The 26,424-nt window shown below is 49.7% G+C and overlaps 1 protein-coding gene across 2 annotated transcripts in view; it reads left to right on the top strand.

Moving 5' to 3' along the window:
• STAB2 (stabilin 2) overlaps positions 1-26,424 on the top strand; it is a 177,363-nt gene that overhangs the window by 148,126 nt on the left and 2,813 nt on the right. For both annotated transcript variants that reach the window (XM_084794364.1, XM_084794363.1), the window contains exons 54-68: positions 58-114; positions 2,585-2,714; positions 4,680-4,829; positions 6,204-6,308; positions 8,437-8,544; positions 11,196-11,389; positions 12,768-12,909; positions 15,338-15,471; positions 18,158-18,323; positions 18,410-18,516; positions 20,015-20,134; positions 20,929-21,069; positions 23,015-23,122; positions 23,817-23,945; positions 26,128-26,247. In XM_084794364.1, the coding sequence (XP_084650490.1) occupies positions 58-114; positions 2,585-2,714; positions 4,680-4,829; positions 6,204-6,308; positions 8,437-8,544; positions 11,196-11,389; positions 12,768-12,909; positions 15,338-15,471; positions 18,158-18,323; positions 18,410-18,516; positions 20,015-20,134; positions 20,929-21,069; positions 23,015-23,122; positions 23,817-23,945; positions 26,128-26,247 (1,911 nt within the window). The remainder of the gene's footprint in view (positions 1-57; positions 115-2,584; positions 2,715-4,679; positions 4,830-6,203; positions 6,309-8,436; positions 8,545-11,195; positions 11,390-12,767; positions 12,910-15,337; positions 15,472-18,157; positions 18,324-18,409; positions 18,517-20,014; positions 20,135-20,928; positions 21,070-23,014; positions 23,123-23,816; positions 23,946-26,127; positions 26,248-26,424) is intronic.

The raw sequence follows: 26,424 nt of genomic DNA, 5'->3' as shown, positions 1-26,424 counted from the left end.
CATGTCCTTGTGATTGCCAATATTCTTGATATTAAAGTTTCTCATATTGCATACTAGGCAGACTGTGGGAGCTGTGACAGTACTCCCAGATGCCCACGATGGAGCAAACCAAAGGTAATTATGAATCATGACATTTAAAGGGCAATGGGGATGTTGCATTTTCATACTAGAGCAGACTCTTTCGGGGTGGTATGGCCATAGACGGTGTGTTTCGTTTTCAGACCTCATTTTTTTGGGTGAGGGTATGTGTACATGGGTATAGGTGTGTGTACATGGTAGGGGTGTGGGTACATGGGATGGGGTATGTGTGCATGGGTAGGGGTGTGTGTAACATGGGTACGGGTGTGTATACATGGGTAGGGGTGTGTGTGCATGGGTAGGAGTGTGTGTACATGGACATCGATATGTGTACATGGGTAGGAGTATGTTTACATTGGTATGTGTGTGTGCGCATGGGTAGGGTTGTGTGTATATGGGTAGGGGTGTGTGTACATGGGTAGGGGTGTGTGTACATTGGTATGTGTGTGTGTGTACCTGGATAGGGGTGTGTGCACATGGGTAGGGGTGTGTGCACATGGGTAGGGGTGTGTGAATATGAGTAAGGGTGTGTGTACATTGGTATGAATGTGTGTACATTGGTATGGATTGTGCACATGGGTAGGGGTGTGTGTACATGGGTATGAGTGTGTGTACATTGGTATGTGTGTGTGTGCACCTGGGTAGGGGTGTGTGCACATGGGTAGGGGTGTGTGCACATGGGTAGGGGTGTGTGAATATGAGTAAGGGTGTGTGTACATTGGTATGAATGTGTGTACATTGGTATGGATTGTGCACATGGGTAGGGGTGTGTGTACATGGGTATGAGTGTGTGTACATTGGTATGTGTGTGTGTGTACATGGGTAGGGGTGTGTGTACATGGGTAGGGGTGTGTGTACATGGGTAGGGGTGTGTGAGTATGTTTCATGTAGTGAGAAGTGTGTTCTCAACCCAGGCTGCCTGTCAGTTTACTGCCCATCTTTTAGGAACTACCTTGAAAATTCATGGGATTACAAATACCTAGAAGAGTAGAAAAATACTATCATTATAAAAAATAGTGGCTATTATGAGCTGTCGTGTGCTGGGGGGTGTATATATGAGGAGGAATAAATTTCAGAGAAAGAAGGCTCTCAGGCCAAGGCTACATGGCTGGTGAAAAGCAATGCTAGGAATAAACACTAGGAAGCCACGGAGTGGGAGCTAAGGCCACCAGTCTTGGAGTCCATGGGTATAAGGACAGACTCTCGTAGTCTGCAAATTACAGGAGCTGCCAACGCTGCCTCTACAGAAAAAAGTGAGATAATATTCCCTGTATATAAATTAGGAAAACACACAACTTCAAGCAGAGGTACATCTGAGTCACTGGCACAGAGTAAGTGCTCAGGAAGTATTTTTATTACTTATCTTAGAGTCAAGAACTGGGGCTGCGACCCGGTGGTAAAGCTTACTTACAGTCAGCCTGCACGAGTTTAGTCCTCAGCACACACAAGAGTTAAGTGTCTACAAAAACAGGTCTTCACGGCTGTGGAAAAGGCTCCGTTAATACAGTGCTTGCTGAACAAGCCTGAGGACCTGAGTTCAGGCCCGCAGCACCCACACAAAAGTCCAGAGGCATCAGCCGGTGCCTGCACTGGGACTGAGGAAAGGAAGATCATGAGGACTCACTGTTCAGCCAGTGAGTGAACGAGCTCCAGATTCACGGGGAGACCCAGTTTCAGAACATAAGATGGAAAGCAGCTGAGGGAAACACCTACATCATCCTTTTCCTTACACATGTACACACATGCACGAATACACACACACACAAACACACACACACACACACACGCACACACGCACACATATACGCACGCATGCACACACATATGCATGCATAAATACACACACGTATGCATACACACATGCACACACACACATGGATGAATACACACATATGTATGCATATGCACACACACATGCACACACGCACATGGATGAATACACACACATGTATGCATATACACACACACATACACACATGCATGCACGCACACGCGCACACGTGCATGTCCCTCATGCAAAGTGGATCTCCCCTCACCCCTTCCTTGCTGAGGACGGATGGGATGGGACTGTGCCTCTGTCCGTGCCATCTCCAAGCAGTCATTCCGTGGAACAATGGGAAATTCTGTTCAGGGCCCCTGTTCTGCCCCTCTCCCTTCACTCTTGGCCTGCCTTGAAAGGGCTGGAGAGATGGCTCGGCGGTTAAGAGCACTGACTGCTCTTCCAAAGGACCCAGGTTCAACTCCCAGCACCCACATGGCAGCTCACAAGTGTCTGTAACTCCAAGATCTGACACCCTCACACAGACATGCATGCAGGCACAACACCAATGCTCATAAAATAAAAAATAAATAAATAAAATTTTAAAAGATTAAAAAAAAAAGAAGAGAAAAAAATCCCATCATTAACTTGGGCAGTGCCAAGACCCTCCACTAGGCAGGTGCTGGAGCCTCAGCAGCCCAGCCCCAGTGGAGGAAGGAAGCCACAGAGTCCCCTCTCTCCCTCCAGGGTGTGACACAGAAGTGTGTATACATCTCGTCACTCTACAGGAAGAAACTGGATGGCTGCCAGGAGCTGTGCACCCTGGTGTTCCCGGTCAACAGATGCTGCAAGGGTTACTTCCTGCCACACTGTCAGCGTGAGGGCACCTCTTCTTCTTCTTCTTCTTCTTCTTCTTCTTCTTCTTCTTCTTCTTCTTCTTCTTCTTCTTCTTCTTCTTCTTCTTCCCCTTCTTCTTCTTCTTCTTCTTCTTCTTCTTCTTCTTCTTCTTCTTCTTCTTCTTGCCATTCTAGAGGGGTGTGGGCAGACTGTGCTTTTAAAAGTAACCAAGTTCTAAGCGTGTGGGGAAAGGCCACCCTCATGACTCCCAGGCCTCAGCCCAGCTCTGTGAACAAGTGTGTGTCTGTCTCTCCCGCCATCTTCATAGCTTGTGTTTTACTGAGCTCCTACTGAACATCTACTTTCGTGGTTAAACTCAGACCACGGCTGGGCCAGAAGCACAGGCTTGTAATCTCAGCTAGTCAGGAGGCTGAGGCAAGGTGGCCACGAATTCGGGGCCTGCCTGAACTACAGAGTAAGGACATGCAAGGACAGCCTGGGCAGCCTCGACCCAGTCTCAAAACAAACAGAAGGCTTAGGATATGGTTCCTTAGTAGAGCATGTGGTCGGCATGTATAATGCCCTGGGCTTAATTTCCAGGTCTGCAGAAATACTAATACATAATAATTTTAATCAAATTAGAATACAGACATCTCCCTCCCCCGCCCCCCCCCCTGACACAGGTGCTTTAAAATGCATGCCGTATTATTTAGTGTTGATTCTATTCAATGTTCGCCGGAATGTTGGGAAGCACGTCTATTTCAGTGCCTTGGCGATTCTATCAGAGTAGTGGGCCATGATTTTCTTTAAGTCCACACCTACAGGGGATGTACAACTCGCAGTGACTAATACATGAGCAGCAACACTTAACACAGGCCTACAAAGCACACGCCACCTGCTGGGCTTTCCTCTAGGCGGGCAATCTGTTGGATGCCTTGAGAGCAGCCCTGCTGCCAGGGAAACTTAAGAAGCAAGCCCCAGGTCCCTGACCACAGAAGCCGTGATGTTCTCCCTGCCGTGTCTATTGATGCTCTAGAGCCGTGGTTCTCAACCATCCTAAGGCTGCAGCCCTTTAATAAAGTCCCTTGTGTTACGGTGACTGCCCCCCAACCATAAAGTGATTTTGTTGCTACTTTGTAACTGTGCTTTTGCTACTGTTATGAAACATAATGTAAGTGTCTGATTTGCAGAAATGTCTGATGTTTGATCCCTATGAAAGGGTCATGCGACCCCCTGAAAAGGATGGAGAAGTCACAGATTGAGAACCATTGGCCTATAAGAACATGCTTGAATCTAGTGGCCCAGCTCTCAGCCTCCATCACTAAATGTGGAGCACTGCTAAAAAAAAAAGCAATGGAAACCTCGACATTTATCTATCCCTACGGATCTTTAAGACGCTCTCAGAGGTTAGGGCTGTAGCTCCATTGGCAGAATTCTTGTCTCAGATGTACGAGGTGCTAGGTTTGATTCCCAGCACAGCATGCAAGGTGTAGGGGGCAGACACTTGTAACCCCAGCACTCAGGAGGTGAAGGCAGGAGGATCAAACGTCCAAGTTAAACCCTTGGCTGCATAGCAAGTTCAAGGCCAGCCTTGGATACATAAGACTTTGTCAAATAAATAAAAACAAACTATTCTGAGAATACGCCATCAGATGTTCTTGGTAACAGTGTCGTATAGGTCAGGCTAGCAAGCTCTTATTGTCCTCACCACCATCAGTCAAAGCTACAAAGAACTAAAGCTCAGAGTATGTTCTTTACTTGGCCCAGGCCTCCTCACACTTGGGTCTCCTGACCGCACTTACAGCATCCAGTTCAGCCCGTGCCAAGGCAGATGAGGTCAGACTCATGCTACTCGGGTCTCATTTGCCAGTGTCTCGCCCTGTACGTGCACTGAACGCCCAGGAGCACTGAGTGGTTGTGGGAACTGACAGTGTGTTAACAGCCATGCTGAGCCGCCCTGGTCTGGGGAGACCGTGTGTTCACTGCTCTTTCATTTTTCTTCCAGCCTGCCCTGGAGGACCAGACACGCCATGTAATAACCGGGGCATCTGCCATAGTGATTACTCAATCACAGGACAGTGCCAATGCCACACAGGTTTCAGCGGGACAGCCTGCGAGCTCTGCTGGCCTGGCAGATTTGGGCCGGACTGTCAGCGTAAGGGGCCGCTTGCCTGTGTTAGCCTGTTTGCCCGCTATGTGTTCCCTGTCCTCGTCTGCTCCAGCCACTTGGCCTGGGAGTAGTCACTTTAGTGTTCTCCTGCCACCTGCCTCACTTCTACGACTGAAACTTGCAGTCCCTGAAGCCACCCGGGAACCTGTGACTGAGCCATACCCACCCACTGAGTCATGCTGCACACACATGGTGGCCATGGGCATTTATCAAGTGCCTACTATGTGCCAGGCACACATAGTTTTCCATTCAGTCCTTAACACAACCTTTGAGGTAGGAGTTGATGTTGATGAAGAAACTAAGGTGGGAAGAGACGGAGTGATGCACTTGCCAGCTTGGAATGGTTTTAGGGATACAGCGGTTATGGAGGCATAGGGACGAGGAGTGTAGAGAGATGAAAAGAGTTGCAAAAGCTGTGTAGGTGTAGGCGGGTAACAGAGCTGAACAAAAGGCTCCCACACAGAGGATCTGAGCTCGCAGGAGTAGCGGGAGTAGGCAGACACAACATGCAGCAAGGCTCGAGACGTCTTCCCTCACCACACAGGGCCACTGAGCACCGGGAGTCTGTGAGGAGGGACTGAAGTTTTCTTTTCAGTTTCTTACCATTTCAACGGCCTCTGTCAGGAGGGCAAGTCAAAGTGGCTTTCCCGAATGAAGGAAGTGCACAGATGTAGAGGTCGGGTGGGGCTGGCCGGCCAGAAACAGCAAGAGTAGGGAAGGGAAGGGAAGGGAAGGGAAGGGAAGGGAAGGGAAGGGAAGGGAAGGGAAGGGAAGGGAAAGAGATGAAACGTGAGTGTCACCAGGAGCCAGAGCACATAGAAAATTCTAGACCAGCAGCCAGTGGAAGGTTTGGAGCAGAGAACTGCTGTGGCCAGATTAAAAGGGATCGCTGTACCAGCCCTGTGGAGTACACATTGGCATTGTAAAGACAGGGCCACCGACAGGGAGGCTGAGGCAGCCATGGAGGCTGGGGTGACTTGAGCTGGCGTAGCCATACTGAAATGCTGAGCAGCAAGACTGGTGTATGATTTTAAATTTCCTTTTTAAATAGATTTCTGAAGCAAAAAGTACCCAGTGAGGTTGCCACCCCCATCTGCTCTGTGACGTGCCCCATGGCACCCTACTTCTACAGCACAGCCTTTGTGACACTTACTATCACAACACGCTCAGAAGCTGTTTAGGCCTCTGTATGCCCAATGAAAACAGTCTTTAGAATTTTGAGGGAAATAAATGAATCCTGTGGTAGAATCCTGGTGGCCCCCACACTGACAATGCCCAACAGCAGGCAGGCAGTAAATAGGGCTGACTAGACGTCGGCTGCTGGTCACTAATTACTGAGCACTCTGATTTCTGTTACAGCCTGTGGCTGCTCAGAACATGGACAGTGCGACGAGGGGATCACAGGCTCCGGACAGTGCTTTTGTGAAACAGGGTGGACAGGCCGCTTCTGTGACACTCACACAGGTCTGTTGGAGAAATGGCCAGCCACTGGCAGCCGTTGTCTACAGGGGACCCTATTGTGGGAGGGCAAGTGAGGGAGGGAATCTGAATGATAGCTGAGAAAATGACAGTGTGGGTGTTCCCACTTCTATCTGTAAACAGTGTGGGTGTTCCCACTTCTATCTGTAAACAATGTGGGTATTCCCACTTCCACCTGTAAACAGTGTAGGTGTTCCCACTTCCACCTGTAAACAGTGTAGGTGTTCTCACTTCCACCTGTAAACAGTGTAGGTGTTCTCACTTCCACCTGTAAACAGTGTAGGTGTTCCCACTTCCACCTGTAAACAGTGTAGGTGTTCCCACTTCCACCTGTAAACAGTGTAGGTGTTCCCACTTCCACCTGTAACCAGTGTAGGTGTTCCCACTTCCATCTGTAACCAGTGTAGGTGTTCCCACTTCCACCTGTAAACAGTGTAGGTGTTCTCACTTCCACCTGTAAACAGTGTAGGTGTTCCCACTTCCATCTGTAACCAGTGTAGGTGTTCCCACTTCCATCTGTAACCAGTGTAGGTGTTCCCACTTCCATCTGTAACCAGTGTAGGTGTTCCCACTTCCATCTGTAACCAGTGTAGGTGTTCCCACTTCCACCTGTAAACAGTGTAGGTGTTCCCACTTCCACCTGTAAACAGTGTAGGTGTTCCCACTTCCATCTGTAAACAGTGTAGGTGTTCCCACTTCCATCTGTAACCAGTGTAGGTGTTCCCACTTCCATCTGTAACCAGTGTAGGTGTTCCCACTTCCATCTATAAAAAGTCATTTGAACTGTAGCCTGGACCTCTGGAGGTAGGTGGGTCAGAAGAAAACTTGGTGAAGAGATTTTACTCAAATCTAAAAGTCATGCAGTGAGAATGCATGATGACAGAATCAGATGGTGTCAGGACAGCTTGGTCTTTGCAGTCCTGAGGTCAGGACATGGTCCCTGATCCTGCTTCTCACTGCACGAATGGCCTTGGACAGCCCACCCTCACCTCGCTCATCTGTAGAAAGGCATAGCTACTGCACACTCCGCAGGGATGACTGAAGTTAAGTATTCGTATCTGCAGTATCGAGCGCAGTTGCTTCCGTACTGCTGTGGTTATTGTCACCATCATAATCTTGATCCATGCTTTCCTGTTTTCAGAGCCCCAAAGTCTGTTCTAAGATGGGAAGGCCAAATTCTTCTGCCTAAACCAATGACATTTCCTCCTCCCTGAGGTCAGAAGGGCATCACAAGGCTCTCACATGGCCTTCAGCAGCCCCAAGATGGTTGGCTTTGCTTCCATCCCTGCCTACCCACCTAAAATACCTCTCTGCTTCAGGCTGCCTGTGCTCAACACAGCCCCACCTGATCACCAAAGGGCCAGACTTCTCCCCGCCTCAGCGGTGCCCTTGGAAGACAGTGAAATTCCTCTCCAGTTTAACCTTTCTGCCTGCCATCCCATGTTCCTTAGGGCAAAAGAGTCGATTGGCCAGGCTCATCCCTGCTTGCAAGCTTAGCAGGATAAAGTTTTAAATAGTTGCCATTAAGGCAACCTGTGCATTATAATGCATTATAATCTGAACTGCTTTACAGACACAGCTCAGAATCTCCACCTGGGAGGCTCCTTAGCAATCGCCCCATCTTTCTGCCATTTACAAAGCATCCGAAAAGAGTCTTGAGAAAACTGCATAGGCGAGGCTGACTCTGCCCAGTGGGGCGCAGTGTGACAGGAGGGCGCAGTGTGACAGGAGGGCGCAGTGTGACAGGAGGGCGCAGTGTGACAGGAGGGTAGTGTGACAGGAGGGCGCAGTGTGACAGGAGGGCGCAGTGTGACAGGAGGGCGCAGTGTGACAGGAGGGCGCAGTGTGACAGGAGGGCGCAGTGTGACAGGAGGGCGCAGTGTGACAGGAGGGTAGTGTGACAGGAGGGCACAGTGTGACAGGAGGGCGCAGTGTGACAGGAGGGTAGTGTGACAGGAGGGCACAGTGTGACAGGAGGGCGCAGTGTGACAGGAGGGTAGTGTGACAGGAGGGTAGTGTGACAGGAGGGCGCAGTGTGACAGGAGGGTGCAGTGTGACAGGAGGGTAGTGTGACAGGAGGGCGCAGTGTGACAGGAGGCCCCTTTCTTTGCAGCTGTCCTTCCAGTGTGCACACCTCCTTGTTCTGTGCATGCCACCTGTATGGAGAACAACACGTGTGTGTGTAACTTGAATTACGAAGGCGATGGGATCACGTGCACAGGTGAGTCCCTTTGGCTTACTTACTTGGAAGGCAGCAGCAGGCACAGGTGAGGAGTAGGGTGCGGCCACAGTGGCTGGGCTCCACCCTGACACTTGTGCCTTCTCCTTGGGCCTCTGCAACAGTGCTCATACTCTTTAGGACTCTGTTTGCTCACAGTTGCCCTGCCTACCTCCCAAGCATGGCTTTAAATTTTTTACATTGCTTTGCAAAGTAAAGATGCCCTGTATTTTATAGTTTTGGTTTTCCAAGACAGGGTTCCTCCGTGTAGACCTAGCTGGACTGGAACTCACTTTGTAGACCAGGCTGGCCTCGAACTCACAGAGATCCACCTGCCTCTGCCTCACAAGTGCTAAGATTAAAGGCATACACACCACCACCTGGCCTTTAGTATTTTTTTTAACTCAATAAGCAATCAGTCTTGCTTCAGAAATTCAGAAGCTGATTACAGCATTAAGATGAAAAAGTTAAGGCTGACGACTACATCTCCTCTGTCCCGCATTGCTCCGTCCCTCAGTGAGAATGAACCCTAGGCAAGCACTCTACCACTGAGTTACTCCCAGCATCAGCACCAGTGGTCCACGGTGGTTTAGATGTGTGCTTGGCACACAGAAGCTAAAGTTTAAAGGTGCACAAATGAAGTAAACGTTTATTCTGTCTTGCATAACAGTTTGAAGGGAGGTCTTCAGAGCCAACAGACCTAGACTGTATGATGAAGAAGGGAAAAAAAAAAACAATCCTCCATCCCTTTGATAACACGACCTAAAAGTTGCTAAAAGTCAGATCGTCTCCTGTCCCGCTGTCTGGCACTCATTACAATGCCACCATCTTGCTAAACAAGCCATAACACATTCCACCTACAGCTCTGTTTACAACGGAAAAAGAAGCAGGGAATGATGGGCCGGTTCAGCCTTGTGTGTTTTCTGAAGTTTTCTATGAGTAAAGACTAGAACAGAGAAATGTGCTTTACAAAAAATAGATGTGCCCATGCCTACCCTTTTGCAGCCTCCTGCAAGGCAGAAGCAGGTCTCAAGAATGCCAACAAAGGCTCAGCTCCCTCACTCTACCCTGCTGTCCTCGAGGAGGCTCTTGGCCCCCATGTTTAAGAGCTCAGGGTCTCAACGGGATTGAGCAACACCAAGCAGGCAAAAGAAATAACATGGCTTGCCAGATGCTCCTACAGCTCCAAATTGTAGGCAGAGGGTTATTGTGTGGTTTAAATTCTGATTTCCTGTCTAAATGTTGCATAAACTCTGCTCCCCAATTGTCCCCCTAGTATGTCAATAAAGCAGCTTACAGCCAATCGATGAGCAAGGGAGAGACTAGGGTGGGACTTCCTGCCAGCCAGGGGAGGAAGAGTTAGAAGAGGAAGTAGGGGACTCAGCCACGGGGTTCAGCCATGGGTAGAGGTCCAAGGCAGATCAGGAGGAAGGAGCCAGAGCTGAGGAAAGCTACAAAGTGCAAGTATCACTGGGATGTTTGCTGAGAGTAAGACAAAATAACATAGAGGGTTAAGAACAGACTTAAACTGCTCATACTGTGTTGTGAAGCCTTGTATTATAAAAGAGTCTCAATTATCTGTGTGATAGCTGGGTTAAGAGGTAAGCTAAGAGAAACACCCACTGTTTTATAAAAATAAGTTCAACACCAGATAGACTAATATTGAGCTGAAATTTGGAGATTATGAAAACAAAGTCCCTAAGAGCAAACACAGCACAGTGATGCCAAACCAAGCTGGGTTTAAGTCCCAGCCCTGCCTCTGGGACGTATGCCCACTCTATCTTTTTTAGCTATGTCAAGTCAGTCAAGCACTCTGAGAGTGATCTTGTAGAGCAGGATTAGAGATGTCTGTCTCACAAGGTGTCCCTTATTGTACTAACCTTATACCTACACACACACACACACACACACACACACACACACACACACACACACACACAGAGAGAGAGAGAGAGAGAGAGAGAGAGAGAGAGAGAGAGAACATTGTGTGTGTGTGTTTGCTTTTTCTGTTGCCATGTTAAAACACTCTGACTAAAAACAGCTTGGAGAGAAAAGAATTGACCTAGCACGCATTTTGAGGCCACAGTCCATCAGCAAAGGAAATCAGAACAGGAACTCAAGTGGGACTGCAGAAACTGTGGAGGGAAAGCTACTGGCTCACTCGCACGTAGGCTTATAGTCAGTCCAGACCCACCTGCCTAAGGATGGTGCCACCCACAGTGGGCTAAGGTGCACCCTCCTATGTTAATCCTCAATCAAGACAATTTATCACAGACATGGCCACACGTCAGTCAGATCTGGATCTGAGCAGACCCTCAACTGAGCAGAGCCTCAAATGATTCTGGCCTGTGGTCAAGTTAACCAAGACACTGGGGGCGGGGGGAACCCCTAACATCAAAAACCCCAACTCATTCTGAAAATTGTTATCAAAGCCATCCTGTGAGTATGTGACAAGCCTGTCAGGGTATCGTAAGCGTGCCATGAATCCTAGACAAGCTAGCAGAGAGCCCACACAGGCTGGGGATACCAAAGACATGGACCTGTGCGGGCTTGTCATCCCCCCCCCCCCCCCGCCGCCAGTGCCACTCACTGTAAAAGGCTGACTGATGGCCCCAGACCGTGGCACGTGGCGCCCTCTGCCCTCTCTCTTGCAGTCGCGGATTTCTGCAAGCAGAACAACGGAGGCTGTGCGAAGGTCGCCAAGTGCTCCCAGAATGACACGCGAGTCTCCTGCAGCTGCAGGAAGGGCTACAGGGGGGACGGCTACAGCTGCACAGAGATAGACCCCTGCACAGATGGTGTCAACGGGGGATGTCACGAGCATGCTACCTGCAGGATGACTGGCCCGGTAAGTCCCAGGTCCCTGGGGACCCTTGGAATAGCAAGCCCCTTGGTGTCCTCCGCTCCCTGCCCTCCACCCCCCACACACACACTTCCCTTCCGGACTCTGCTACACTATCTTCCCTGCCCTCCCCCCTCCCCCCCCCTCCCCCCCCTTTCCCCCTCCCCCCCACCCACTTCCCTTCCGGACTCTGCTACACTATCTTCCCACCTTGGTGTGTTTCTAGTAAAAGTCACTGTTGATGCGATTTTGTATCCTCAGCAGAAAGGGATATTAGAGTCAGGGTTGGTGAAATCCACAGAAGGTCTATTGTTTAGTCAGTAGGGCTCTACCCGCGTCGCTTAACTCCCACTGCAGCTACATGAGATGCTCGCTCACCCTGAGGGAAGCTGACAGGCCACAGAGAGTGCTGCCTTCCCAGCGTCCCTTTACATCTGTCCTGACTCCACATCTAGAGTTCGTCAAAAGAAAAAAAAAAGTTGATTACAACTGGCGTAAAAGGGACACCTTGACCGGGCGGTGGTAGCACACGCCTTTAATCCGAGCACTTGGGAGGCAGGTGGGTCTCTATGAGTTTGAGGCCAGCCTGGTCTACAGAGTGAGTCCAGGACAGTAGAGACTACACAGAAAAACTCTTGTCTTGAAAAACAAAGTGACGTATCCTTAAGGCTTTTGGGAATGGAGTCAGTGCCCCATTTGTTGTCATTGTTGTTGTTGTTAAGAGAACTGGTGGGACACGATGCCTGTTGCCAGCTACAAACAGAGATTTAGAGTCAAGCAACCTTTGAGACTTAGCTCTGAATGTGTATGTTGTGTGGCTGGAGTAAGACCCCTTGATGTCTCCAAACCCCAGTTTCCTCACGTGACGCGAGTCTAATAACAGAGACATCACCAGGTCTATAAGATTAAATGAGGACACTCTCCGATTGGACCAGTGGTCACCAAGCAACAATTATGGGCTGTAGCAGGTGCCAGGGATATGAGGGCAGGGGAGAGACAGACAGACAGGATCCCTGCGTTCCAGGAGCATATGTGCAAGTAGAGAAAATGGGTGGCACTTAGTACAGAAATCAATGGCCAACCCTGGCACAGAGCAAGAAAGGCCACGAGCAGAGATCACGTCCTTGTGTTGGAATGGCAGTCAAGAGTTGTGCTTCCTGCAAGGTGCTGTGGAGGGAAGGGCTCTCTGAGAAAGTAACGTTTATGCTGAGAAGGGTGGCAGCCTCTCACCTTGAGCCCTGCTCAAGAGCGAGGCAACTTTTATTCAGCTAGCACAGGGCCCTACCATGTGATCTTTCCGAACTGCTCCTGTGCCGGATGAGGGGCGCCCTCTGGTACTTTGGGGTCATAGGCCATTTCAGTTTCTCCTGCCCTCTTTCCACAGGGCAAGCGCAAGTGTACGTGTAAGAGTCACTACGTGGGGGACGGAGTGGACTGTGAGCCTGAAGAGCTGCCCATGGACCGCTGCTTACAGGACAATGGGCAGTGTCACCCAGATGCCACCTGTGCGGACCTTCACTTCGAGGGTCGGTGGCCTGAAGCACCTTTCTCTTTGGGCTTGGGCGAGGGCTGTGTGCAGGGGAGAAAAGAAAGATAAAACAACATAAAACAGCAACTAAAGGATCCATGCGTTCTCCAGACCCGGTGAGAGCGGAGCATCAGCACAGTTGGCCTTGAAGGCTAGAGCTAGAGAGGCTCAAAGGACCTTCCCAGGGTTTTCCTTTCCCATGTTGCTTAGCAACCCTCACCACCAGTGGCTGGAATTGAGTCTGGGAAGCACAGGTTATGGTAGTCAGCAACAAAGAAGAGGCTGTCACTTCGGCAGCAATTTTGTGCCTCAAACAGTCCTGACGTGCATTGCAGGTGCTTCTGAGGATGAGGTGAATGGTGTGTAATAAACTCACACAAGAAAGTAAAAGGGCCGCAGTACAGAGGCCCAGCAGGTAGGGCGTGTGGAAACCCTCCAGAGGAAAACCACAAAGAGCCCCCAGAGTCAGAGCAGAGAGGGACCTCTCTTTCCAGTGTTACTCGAGATACATGCAATGTGTCCTGTCCATGATGACTGGAGATCTCTGGGTGTCTGGCTGTCTTATAGGCATGGTCGACTTAGAGGGGCTTTTGTTGTTCTTTTTCTTTTTTTTCCCCATAACTCAAAGTAACAACTATTGATTTAACACTCGTCCTGCACCAAACCCTGCACCAAATCCCTTCCAAAGTAAGGCAGAGGAAGTATAAGCAAACAAAATAGAGGGGCACGGAAGACACAGACTACTGTTACTTCAAGAAGAGACCCAATATATCGGAGAAATGTAAACGAGTAAGATAAGGGGAAAACATGGTAAAACAGAGGACAAAATCTCACCCCATGTCTCTGCAGCTATGATAACAATGCAATAGAGAGAAGAAAGTTGTACGGATGGGCTCAGAAATCTTAGGTATCTGCATGCCCACAGCTTTCTGATGCCCCGTCGTCAACGTGTAGAACAGTTAACAGATAGGTAGGGGCAACAAGAGTTTCTGTTTGGATCTGGTCCCAGAGGATCCAGCGCCCTCTTCTGGCCGCTGTAGGCACTGCACACACACGGAACAGTGGCAACTACCTGGGTTGTCTCCCCTAACCCAGAATGCTCCTCTCCTTGTCCATTTTCTCCCCCATCTTCTCTGGGTTTGACCCAATTCAGGCATTTGTTGGGTCTCCACTGGAGTCCCAAGCCTCTACTGTATGTACATCTCTAGAAAATCTCTCTCTCAGCTCACCCAGATATAGTTCTCCTCTTTATCCAGAAAAAACAGGGAGGGGGATTTATTTATTTTTGTTTGCTGTTTTTTGTTTTTGTTTTATTTTGGTTTGGTTTGAGACAGAGTTTCATTATGTAGTCCCACCTGACCTGGAACTTTCTTTCTTTTTTGAGAGAGTGGCGGGGGGAGGGGGAGAGTGGCGGAGAGGAGGCTGGAACTTTCTACATAGACCAGGCTGACCTCAAATGCACAGAAATCTAACTGCCTCTGCCTCCTGGGATTAAAGCATGTACTATTACGTCCAACCTCTCACTGTTTTTAAAAGATTTTATAACAAGGTATATGTAATATATAGACACACACACACACACACACACACACACATATATATATATCATAAAATGTTGCTCTTTTGACTGTTTTAAGTGTACAATTTTAAATACATGTACTCTGCTGGGCAAACGATCCATTTATAGTGCATTTCCATAATTCCAACTGAGGCTCGTCCACTAAATAGTCAACTTCTCATCCTCCCTCCCTCGGTCCCGTGGCGGTCTCTCTCCTGTTCTTTCTCCACATGAATCTGCCTGTTCTAGGTTTCTCAGACAGCTGACTCACAGAGTGGCTGGCTTTTTGTGGCTTACATTACCCAGTGTAATGTACCAAGGTTAGTTAGTTAGTTAGTTAGTTAGTTAGTTAGTTAGTTAGTGAGTGCTGTGTTGTAGCATCTTTCAGAATCTCTAGTGCTTCCTGGGTGGCGGCTGCCCCGCTGCATGGATATGCTACATTTGTTTATCCGCCCACAGAAGCTCTTATTGCATCCACCTGTTAGCTGTTCTGCACACTGATGATGGAGGGAGTTGCGGGGGAGCATCAGATACACCTCCTGATGGACCACAGCCCCCGTGTGGGCACTGCCCTCAAAGAGCAGCCAGTTCTCTTAACTGCTAAGCCATCTCTCTAGCCTATTTTTATAACTAAAAAAGAATGAATATTTCTTTCTTTTTTTAAAGGATGATTATTCCAAATGATGTGCTGCAACATAACTTGGAGGGGAAGTGGCATCCCAGGGTACCCAGGGCTACAGTTGGGAGAAGTGGCTTCCCAGAGCAGCCTGGGCTACAGTTGACCTCCACCTTGGAAATCTGTCTAAGTCTTTTGCTTCAATCCCTGACAGCCAAGTGGGTTGACTTCATAATCTCTCTCCTCTTCTAGACTCTACGGTCGGCGTGTTCCACCTACGCTCCCCACTGGGCCAGTACAAACTGACCTTTGACAAAGCCAAAGAGGCCTGTGCCAAGGAAGCCGCATCCATAGCCACCTACAACCAGCTCTCCTATGCCCAGAAGGTGGGTTTGCAGTTAAACAGATACTTCAGGCAGAACCAACAGGGAGGGTGTGCAGGCGGCTTCCTCTAAAGCCAGATGAAACTCGGATGACAGGCTTCTTGGAAGCAAGCACAGGAAATTCTTGAAGCAATGGTAAGGGTTCAAAGTCAGTCCAAAGTCAGTCACCTGCTGTGTCCAACACTGTGTAGGGTGTCCTGTTGGCATCCTTAGAGGTGGGTGTCACTCCTTCGGTTTTACACATAGGGAAACTGGGGTTCACAAAAGTTGAAGGAAATGCCCAGTGTCATCCAGGAGGCGGGAGGTGCAAACATCACAGGGAATTTGCTAGAAAGATTAAGAACCACAGCCTAGGCAGGGTCTCTCTGACCCCAGAAACAGCCAGGAATCTACAGAATCCGTAAAAGGAAAGTTCTGGGGGCTGCAGGCTTCCAGCCCAGAGGGAAGGGTGGCACTCTCATGTCATGCTGCTCTCATTGCCTGGAACCGGAGGCCCCGCCCACTGGGAGAAACCAGCTGCAAGGAGCTGCCTGCTGGTGGTTCTCACTAGCCACAGGAGTATGTCCCTAGTGGTCTGATTTTCAGACCCTCCCTCCCACCTCCCTCACAGCAAGAGCCTGCTGCCTTTCTTCAGACCCTTCCCAAGGAGCAAAGCCTTCGTCGCAAGGATTTGACTTCTGGGAGGGTCTGAATCTTCCTTATTGTGATCAAGCTGCTAAAACCTGTGGCCCTGCTGTGAGTACAGGACTAATGGTAGCGTGACATGCTTACGGAGCTCAGCTTTCGGTTACTGAAAGATTTGGGGTACACCGAGCACATCTGGGTCTTCTGGGTGCTGGATCTATGAGTCTGAGCAACTTTACTTTGTTTTGCCTCCGTCTTTTAAAAAAAAACGTAAGTTACCACATTTACATCATTTCCACCCTTCTCCCCTCCCCCACACTCCTCAAATTCACGACCTCTTCCTTATTGTCTCACACACACAGAGGCACACGCGCGCACGCACACACATACACACACAGAGGCACATGCGTGCACACACAAGCACACATGTACACACACACATACAGGCACATGCACACACAGGCACACATACACATATAGGCACACACATACAAGCACACACACATACGCACACACACACACACACACACACACACTTACAGGCACACACACATAGCACACACGCACACATGCGTGCACACACTGCCCTCGGAGTCCATTATTAATGCTACTTATAGGAATAGTATTTGTTCGGGGCTGAGCACAGGGGATTGGGGAACTTACCAGGCAGCTCATCCCTGGAGAAGACTGGTTCCTCCCCTCTCAGCAGCCATTAACTGCCTGTAGCTCTTCCTCTAGGGACGGGGCCTTGTGAGCTGCCTCCCATTCGCATTGTCCTGTCAACTGGTGGTGTCGTCATGCAGCTCTTTTTGAGGCAGCCATGTGGTTGTGAGGTCGTGGGTGCAGGTTCCCTGTCACATGTAGAAGACACTTTTCTCTCAGCAGATGTCCTCGTCCTCTGGCTCTTAGAGTCTTTCTGCCCCGTCTCCCACTAAGCCTTAAATAGAGGAGTTGTGTTGTAGCTGTATCATCCAATGCTGGACACGCTGCAGTCACTTGTTGTTTGCACTTTGATCTGTTATAGATGTCTGTAATAGTTCTCCCTCTGCTGTAAAAAAAAAAAAAAAAAGTTTCCTTAATGAGGGGCAAGAGCTATACTTATCTATAAATATAATGCTGAGTATTTAGAATGCGGTTAGAAATTGTACTGGTTTATGAGAAGGGCTGAGCCAGGCGTGGTGGCGCACACCTTTAATCCCAGCACTCGGGAGGCAGAGGCAGGTAGATCTCTGTGAGTTCAAGGCCAGCCTCGTCTATAAATCGAGTCTAGGACATCCAAGGGTACACAGAGAAACCCTGTCTCGAAAAACCAAAAAAGAAATCAAGAAAGAAAATGGCTGTAGTAGGTTCTCCTCTGGTGTCCATGACCTCGGCAACCGTACAGCTCCAGTCAGCAGGTGCCCTCCTATCTAGCAGGGCCCCGAGTCATAGTCGACAGCTGTTGGTGACCTCCAAGATGTAAGTGCCGCCTCTGCACCCTTGGAAGTACCTTGTCACACTAGTTGTTGAGGTTTGAAATTGTTATAGCTGGATAGGACTACTGATTGCTTTTCTCCCTTGGCAGTTTGCCTGGCACATTCCAACACTCTAAGAGCTAGTCCTCAGGAAGGAGGTCTCCCAGTCAGTCCCAGTTTGATTGTTCCAAGTCCTACGTCCAAAGTGTACCATGCCTTCCGCAACAGGGCCTTGCCTTCAGATTCTCAGAGACAACCTAGAGCAATGCCAGAAGTCTATGGTGTTTGGGGCGTCCCTTGGACTCCGTCATCAATCAGAGTTCCATTTGTTCCTAAACAGAAGCATTTGCCCTGGGGTAAATGTCTGGCGGTAAATTCCTTCTCAAAAGAGAAGCAGGTGTGAAAGGCCTGGGCACCTAGAGAAGAGAGTACCACAGTCACTCACCCAGTGGCTCGATGGACAAAAATGTAGTGACCTGTTATATTCCAGGCATAGGGGTACAGCAGGCGCCACAGGGTTTGCAGTCTGGGTAGGGATCAGAATTAACCCAATGGTTCTCAAACAAACCAGACATTATGAGTGACCCAGAGTCATTTTCCTGTCTCTGCAGGCTAATTATCACCTCTGCTCAGCTGGCTGGCTGGAGAGCGGGCGGGTCGGCTACCCCACTACCTACGCCTCTCAGAAGTGCGGTGCAAACGTCGTTGGGATAGTGGACTACGGAACCCGGACCAACAAGAGCGAAATGTGGGATGTCTTCTGTTACCGGATGAAAGGTCATTGCCCCATCCCACTGCAGGTCCCCGGGGGTGAGCGGGGCGGCCCACGCCTCGCCTCACTGTACATGGCCTGTCTTTTCCAGATGTGAATTGCACCTGCAAGGCAGGCTATGTGGGAGATGGCTTCTCGTGCCACGGGAATCTGCTGCAAGTCCTCATGTCCTTCCCCTCACTCACGAACTTCCTGACGGTATGTACCCTGTCTGCTCGGGCCGCACGGCAAGCAAATAATCAGAGGCTCACAGCTGGGGTGAAGAGCCTAGGCTCTGGGCCACCTTGCCTAAAGTTGAGCTTTACCACTAACTTCTGCTTTAAACTAGTTACCTCCTCCCAGGCTGATCCTCAGATCTCATTGGTGAAATGGAGGTGCTGACAGCAGCCGCCTCCCGGCATGGTTGGAATCTTTAAATGGGTTGGTATGTTGAGCTTGTAAGCAGGTAGAAACTTTTGGATTCATCGGTGCAACTCAGATATCGCCTCTGTTTCCATCCAAAACGGTTTAAGAAAATAGCATGGCTATTTCGCATATCATGAGCACTTTATATCAGAAGCAAAGGGAGACATTGTTTTTCTTTCCACGGTATTAGAATTTATTAACAGTAAATTCACAAGCTATGTCCATTTCATTGGCTATAATTTACCATGTAATCTTCTTTCTCCTTGGTAATATGGCCACTGACAACCACTATAAATTACTAATACTAACTCTTGGGCCATCTATTATATTCACATGGTAATACACACACACATGCACACAAATACACACATACACATGGCAGAATGGCTACAAAACATGCACACATACATGCACGTGTGCACACACACATACACACATACACGTGGCACAATGGTTACAAAACATACACACATGCGCGCGCGCGCGCGCGCGCGCGCACACACACACACACACACACACACAGCAGATTACCTACAAAAGAGTTAAAGAGACCACAAAGCCCAAAGAGGCACCTTATGAAAACCAGAGGATTTACTCAATGCCCAGTCACCCCAGGTGGTTAGATATTAAAAGAACCCAATTACAGAGACTGGAAGACAGGCTGGGAATAGGAGGCAGGTGAGGCTCAGGCTTGGTCAAGTCTGGCTGAACTGCAACTGAATGGGCCTCGGCTAGCAACGGAGAGTCGGCTGGGCTGACGTCCTGGAGCACCCTGAGCTCTCTGTCCATCAGTCATGAGATGCGTGCACCGCACCAGATGGCTGGATGACGCATCAGTGAGGACCAGTGTTAGGGGGCTGGGTCTCCATCAGGAGGATGTAGAATAAGCTCATCGGAGGCTCTTTTTCACTTGTGTGAGTGAGTTGTTTATCAGCCTGTGTGTCGTGGTTTCTGCTAGACAGATGGCAGTGTCTGCAGAACCACCCTGCCTCTGGGTTTACACTCAACGTAGAGCCAGCTGTAAGACAGAGTGGTAGCCTGAGGCAGGACACAGGTGCTGCCTCACACCATGTGGAGTGCATCAGCTACCAGGGCATCTTAGGACTGTAGGATTCACTGAGGAAAGGAAAAGTCATCCTGGTACTCTCCGGAGGGCCAGTGAGAGAAGCACAAAGGTACCCACATGCTAGCCTAGCATCAGGGGAGTCTCAGGTTACACCCCACCAGCTTCTCCAGCCACCCCAACCCCCACACCATGTTGGTCCATCTGACACTTCCTTCTGCTCCATAGGAGGTGCTGGCTTTTTCTAACAGCTCAGCCCGAGGCCGGGCATTTCTGAAACACCTGACCGACCTGTCCATCCGTGGCACCCTATTCGTGCCACAGAACAGTGGGCTACCCGAAAATAAGGTGAGTAGGGTTCCTGGTGCCTGCACTTTAGACTGGAGTGTGTTACCTATCACCACCACAGCAGGGTACTACAAGTCAATCCACTAGGCATTGATGGTTCAGGCCTGAACTCTCAGCACTTTGGAAGCCAAGGTACAGGACCTTGTCACAGCAAACGAGCAACAAATAGCCCAGATACCATGGCTCACAATTATCTGCCACACGTGTCTGATGACCAGCTGCTGGTCTCAGCGGAGTCAGCAGTCCAGGCTGGCCTGTTGATGGCTCTGCCCTGCAGGGTTCCCACAACCAACTAGTCACGGCAGGAAGCAGGAGGTCCAACCTACTATCCCTGGTTCTGTTCAGTCCTCTGGCCATATTTGCTGACACCAGCCAGCCAACAGCTCGAGAGGCTGAACCCAAAGTCAGGGGAGGAAATAAGGGGCCAGAGGCAAGGACCCAGGGAGGAGAGAAGACTTGGGGCCCCTGGTGCAATGAGCCCAGCACCACCCTCCTCATGATGTAGTCCAGAAGGAGAGGACTTGTTCAACTCCCCTGTGGAGGCTTGACCAACAGGCTGTGAGCTCCAGGCTACCCAATCACAGTGCTGAAGAGAGACGCTCTGCCTGCCTGGAACTCACTCTAGACCTGCTCTGGACACTAGGAAACTCCCCTTAAAGACTAAAGACGACTCTCTGTGTGCCAGTTATATACGAGCCTTGGGAAGGACCCCGAAAATCAAACACCTAAGAAAAATGTGTTATTCCCAGCCATTGCTCAGACCTAAGACTGTTCATCTGCTTTGTTTCCCTTAGAGCCTGTCTGGGCGGGACATCGAGCACCACCTCACTAATGTCAACGTCTCTTTTTACAATGACCTTGTCAATGGCACCATTCTGAGGACAAGGCTGGGAAGCCAACTACTCATTACCTGCAGCCAGGACCAGCTCCGCCAAGTATGAAAAGTCTTCTGGGTCTATTGGGAGAGCTAAAAAAAAAAAACACATGCAAAGCTCCTACCTTAAGTAGACACTCAGTAGATGCCTATACATGTTGTTTTTATTTCCTCTAATTAGGGGATGCGATGAGAGTCATACACAGCCTTACTAAGACATGGCCTGGGCTGAGCCAAGAGTGTTTATATCTAACTATCCCTAGGCCTAGGCTTGGAAGCTTCTAACCTGTCCTGGAAGCTTCTAGCCTATGTACAGTCTAATCTTCTGCAAGCCCAGACCTTGAAGACTTCAGCTTCCAGCCTCCATCTGCTAACCAAGTCCTAGAATGTTTTCAGCCTCCAAGACTTACTGCTGAATAAGCTTGCCCTTTCTAGTTCTTTCTGAATTCTGGCTGGCTGGTTCAACTCAGCCGTCTGGCTCAAAACTCCTCTTCAAGTTGACTGATTCAAACAGGCTTCTCTCCACTTCTCACTAAGTTGCTTTGCTTAGAAAAACTGCCTCTGAACTCCGCAAACTGAACTACACAAACTCAACTTCACTCAACTGAGCTGCACTGAACTGCACTGAATTGTCCTGTACTCTCGGACTCTATTACTGTCTTCACAAGCTCCTCTCCTCTCTCTCTCTCTCTCTTTCCCCACCTTCCCCTTCTACCTGTTCTTAAGTAGCTTCTCTTTCCTGTCTGTTCACATGAGAGTTGGGCATATCCTATCTGACTCACTCTGTCAAATCTTTCTCTGATTTCTCACTTTGTCTGTCCTTCAATTAGACATCATTGTTTGGGATTAAAGGTGTGTACTAAGGGTGTGTCTGTATTCCAGCCAGATCACACAGACCTAGGTCTTTGGGTATGATCCCTTGCCAGAGTAGCCATGTTGCTGGATTAAAATTCCTCTACAGACGTCAACTATCATAATATGAAAGTCGGCTTTAAATCCACAGATTGGGGTGGTATGGACAAAAATTGTGGCTGTGACATTAATTACTCACGGGCTGCCCCAGAACCGTGGGAATAGACTGGCCCCAGAAGCTGGGTATTGAGTATTGAGAAATGAAACTGATTTGGCTTGGTTTGGGGGCATTTTAAGCCAGGGTTTCTTTTTGTATCCCCAGCTCTTAGAAATCGTATAGACTAGACTGACTTTGAACTCACAGAGAACCATTTGCTTCTGCCTCTGGAGTGCTGGGGTTAAAGGTGTGCACCACCCCCAGGCCAGAGAGATGAAACTGTTCAAAGATGCTTCGTCCTTTGCCTTTGTTTCGGTTTGTTGTCCTGTCTCGGGCGTTAAAGTGTAAGCTTCCGAGTCCAATGACCCTGGAGTGAACCCACGTGCTGCCTCTTGTTGCTGTAAGAACTTAGTCCACCCAACTTCTCTGAGCTGTGTCCTCATCCAATAAGTAGGGACGAGGGTGACAGTGTTGATGATGATGGTGGTGGTAGTGATAGTGTTGGTGGTGGTGTCGATGACCACAGTGGCTGTGGACTCAGATCCAGAGGCTTTCAGGGGTTCAACGTTAGTGAGGTGTGGAGATTAGCGCCTGACACAATGCGTCCTACATGACTGTGCTTCCGACAGGTTCTCCTTGAACATCTCTGCACATCCGAGTCACCTGAGGCCTGTTAGAATGTGACTGTCACTCAGGTGTGGGACATTGGGGCCTCAATAACACCTATACCACAAGCTAGTGCTCACATTGAAAGCTATAGTGATCTTGGACAGGCCACTTTCCTTCTGTCACACGGAGGGTTGGGTGAATAAGCTCAAAGGTCTCTGCAGCCCTCAGGTCAGTTTGTTTGGTGGCACAAAGTCAACAGGCATTTGACAGCACACACAGGAGGTTAGGCTAAAGCCTTGGCTCTGAGGCCTCAGAGACGCCAAATGGAAAAACTGCCTGTGCGGGGAAAGAGGTCACAGGTCTCTGTACTCTCTTCTCGTTTCCCTAGGAGATGAGGTTTGTGGATGGAAGAGCTATTCTGCAGTGGGACATCATCGCCTCCAACGGCCTCATTCATATCATCTCTGAGCCTTTGAAAGCACCTCCCACACCGCCGGTGAGCACTGCCAGGAAGACCCAGGGCCAAATGTGCAGTCCCTAAACTGTCCACCAGCTTCCAACCCCACTCGTTTGCTGATCCAAAGGGAAAGATGAATTGAGGGGAACCAGGAAAGTGAGAAACCCTAGACTCTGATTTCTCTGAGTGTCTCTGCACCCCAGTTTTCTCCTCTACACAGTATGTACATTAACATGTAAGCTTCCATGTGCAATGTACACTTCCCCGACCTGGGGAGACTAAACGAAGAAACGCTGAGTCCTTAAAGTAGTTCCTGGCACAGCCTGCATGCTCCGGAAAGGCTGGGTGTGGTTATCCTTAGTACTCTAATGTTTCCCCCGGAGCACAAGAGGTGTGCTGCTAGCTCCGGGAAAGTTCCATAGTACGGTGGCTGTGCATGTAAGTTCCAAACCAGACTAGCTTTAAGGCCCATTCTCCTGCACTTTGGGCAAATACTTAACATCTCTTTGCCTCAGTTCCCCCATATAAAAACAAGATAAATGACTGTCCATATTTCTTTAGGCCATTATAAGAAATAGGCCCTAGCAGTAATAAGGCCTAGAACTGTGTTGATTTGACATTGTTTTTCTGAGTCACTCCAAGGTCCCTAGACAAGCAAGAACAGGATGAACTCAGACATACTCTCTGGGGGAATCACCAGTTTAAAACCAACCCCTTTCTCTTCTGTGTATAGACTGCCGCCCACCCTGGCCTGGGGACAGGCATATTCTGTGCTGTCATCCTGGTCGCTGGTGCAGTTGCTCTGGCTGCCTATTCTTACTTCCGGCTAAACAAGAGACCAACTGGCTTCCAGCGTTTTGAGGTAAGAGAAAGAACTGCGAAGGTGGTGACGGGCTTGCTTTTCATCTGTTTCTGTGCACATGCAGGTGGCACACGCCTGTAGTCCCCGTGCTCAGCAGGCTGATGCAGCAGGACCGTGAGTTCCAGGCCAGCCTGGGATACACCCCAACTTCACGGCCAGAGGAGCTATGCAGTGAAGCAAATGAAAAATGGGGGGGAGGGGTGACTGGAGAGGTAGCTCAGCCACTGAAATGCTTGCTTTCCAACCATGAGGACCTGAGTTCAATCCCTGACCCCACATAATAAAAGCCAAGTGTGATTACATGCACTTGTAAAGCCAGCCCAGGGGAGAGAGACGGAAGGACCCCTGAGGTTGCTTGGCTAGCCAGTCTAGCTAAACTGTTAGGCTCTGAATTCAGTGCGAGAACAAGTCTTTAAAAAAAAAATGTGGATAATACCTGAGGCAGACCTCTGGCCTCCGCATGCACGAGCACACATTGGCATAAGACCAGGATGGAGACTGGGAGGTGTGCCAAGGCCAGGGGCTGGCATCGATTGGCTTCAGACAAGAACTTCATGCCACCTCACCTCACAGCAGAAAGCTAAAATGTTAAGTAGGCACGCGCAGAAGCAGCGAGACACAGGGACAGCCTCACTCTGCGCCAAGCCTGTCGTGGTGACTAACACCTGGAAAAGAGTCAGTTCCTCAGCCCTTACAGGCCCCCTCCACCAGCTTGACGGGCTGAGCTACCTCAAAGATGTCCCCATCCAGAGCTGCTGTATGTGTTTACAGTGACAAAAATAACCACCCCGCCCCATGCTCCTACCTCCTTGGAGACGTGCCCACCATTGGCGGCCTTGGGCATTGAGACTGGCCCTGAGAGATGGGGATCAGGGTCAAACAGCTGCACAGCTTCGCTCTCTAGCCTGCAAATCTCTTTTCACTCTATTTGACAAGCTGAGTCTACTTCATATCATCAGCAAGCTCCTGAAGAGACCGTGGAGTGGCCCCTGGTGCCAGTCAGTCAGCTTTCTGCTACTACATGACAAAATACCTGCAATAATCAAGCTTTGTGGAACAAAAATTTAGCTTCTGGTTTTAACCCATGGTCCCTTGGCGACATGGTCACTGGGTGACTCTGCCTGTGGGCCTGTGGCAGGGCAGCACATTGTCACAGGAACACATGGAACAGTCTTCATTCACTTCATGGTGGGTCAGATGCAAAGAGGAGGGGCCAGGGTCCCCACGTCCCCTTCATGAGGCATATCCCTTGATTCCCAGACTTCATTCCACTAGCCCCCCCACCCCCCACCCCCACACACACCTCCTAAAACTCCCACCAGCTCCCAAGAATGCCACGGGATAGGGTCATCTTTAATCCAGAGCCTTTGCGAGACCCTAGGAATCGGGCTGGGCAGGTGCACAATGCTCTCAAGCAACAGCCTATGACCTCCCCCCCCCCCCCAGAAGACAGCGTGCCTATTTGCAAGCTCAGAGTCAGGTCTCAGAACCATGGATCACTACAACCAAAACACTACAAGCTAGACCACTTACAATCAGAGGTCTGTTCAGCTCACAGATCTAAAAGCTGGGTGATCCCAGACCATGTGGCCACATCTGGCAAGGGCTTTCTTGCTGCCGGGGACTCTGCCAAGTTCTCAGCACAGTGCGTTGGGTCAAGTAGGAAGACAGAGCCAAATCCCGGCTCGAGCATCTGTTCTTAGAGAGCACGTTCCCCCTGGATTATAGCTTTACCCTGCTGCATCCTTAACCAAAGGTCCTGCCTGCAAATACCGACGGAGCATCAACTTTCTGCCCTCCTAAAAGCTCAAAACGGGGACTAAGCTTTAATGTGTGTGGGGGTGAGAACATTTAAACCATCACTTGCAGTACAAAAGTGCATACCACATACCACCTTCCTAAGTTCAGGGGTGACCACACAAGTCTAGGGTAAGAGGCTCCGCAGTGCTTATAGTGGGAGAACGAGCCATGGGAACAGTTTGGAGTGGGAGGGAGGGTGGAAATGTGCTATGGGCCAGTTTGGGAGACACACCTGGGCAGACATGTAAGTTGTCACTTGGACACAGTGCCTTCTAGCACACGTCAGTCACTTCAACACAGTGCTGCTGAAAAGTCTCCCAAGGTGAAGAGTGGCTTGGGGACAGTCGTGACTCTTAAGGCTTGGGCTTCTCTTTCTGAACAGTCAGACGACAACATTGATGTCTCAGCTTTTGGCAAGCAGCAGCCACCGGAGAATATCACCAACCCTTTGTATGAGACCTCAACACCGGCACCCCCCGAGGCCTCCTGTGGCCCCTTCACCGTGAGTGTGCACTTCACTCTAGGTCAGGGGGTTCAGCTGGGGGTGCAGAAATGTTCTCTTCCAGCAAAGGTCAGAACAGCTGCGCCCTGGGGGAGAGCTAGCCTAGCAGCCAGTTTTCTGTTCAGGGTGCCCATCTTCTGTACAGATGGCAGAAGCCTCAAACCAGAGGCTGCCCAG

This window comes from Acomys minous (assembly GCF_964271855.1).
Source record: "Acomys minous genome assembly, chromosome: 9".
Taxonomy (NCBI): domain Eukaryota; kingdom Metazoa; phylum Chordata; class Mammalia; order Rodentia; family Muridae; genus Acomys; species Acomys minous.
Note: the sequence above shows the minus strand (reverse complement) of the source record. Positions and strands in the feature narration are given on the sequence as shown.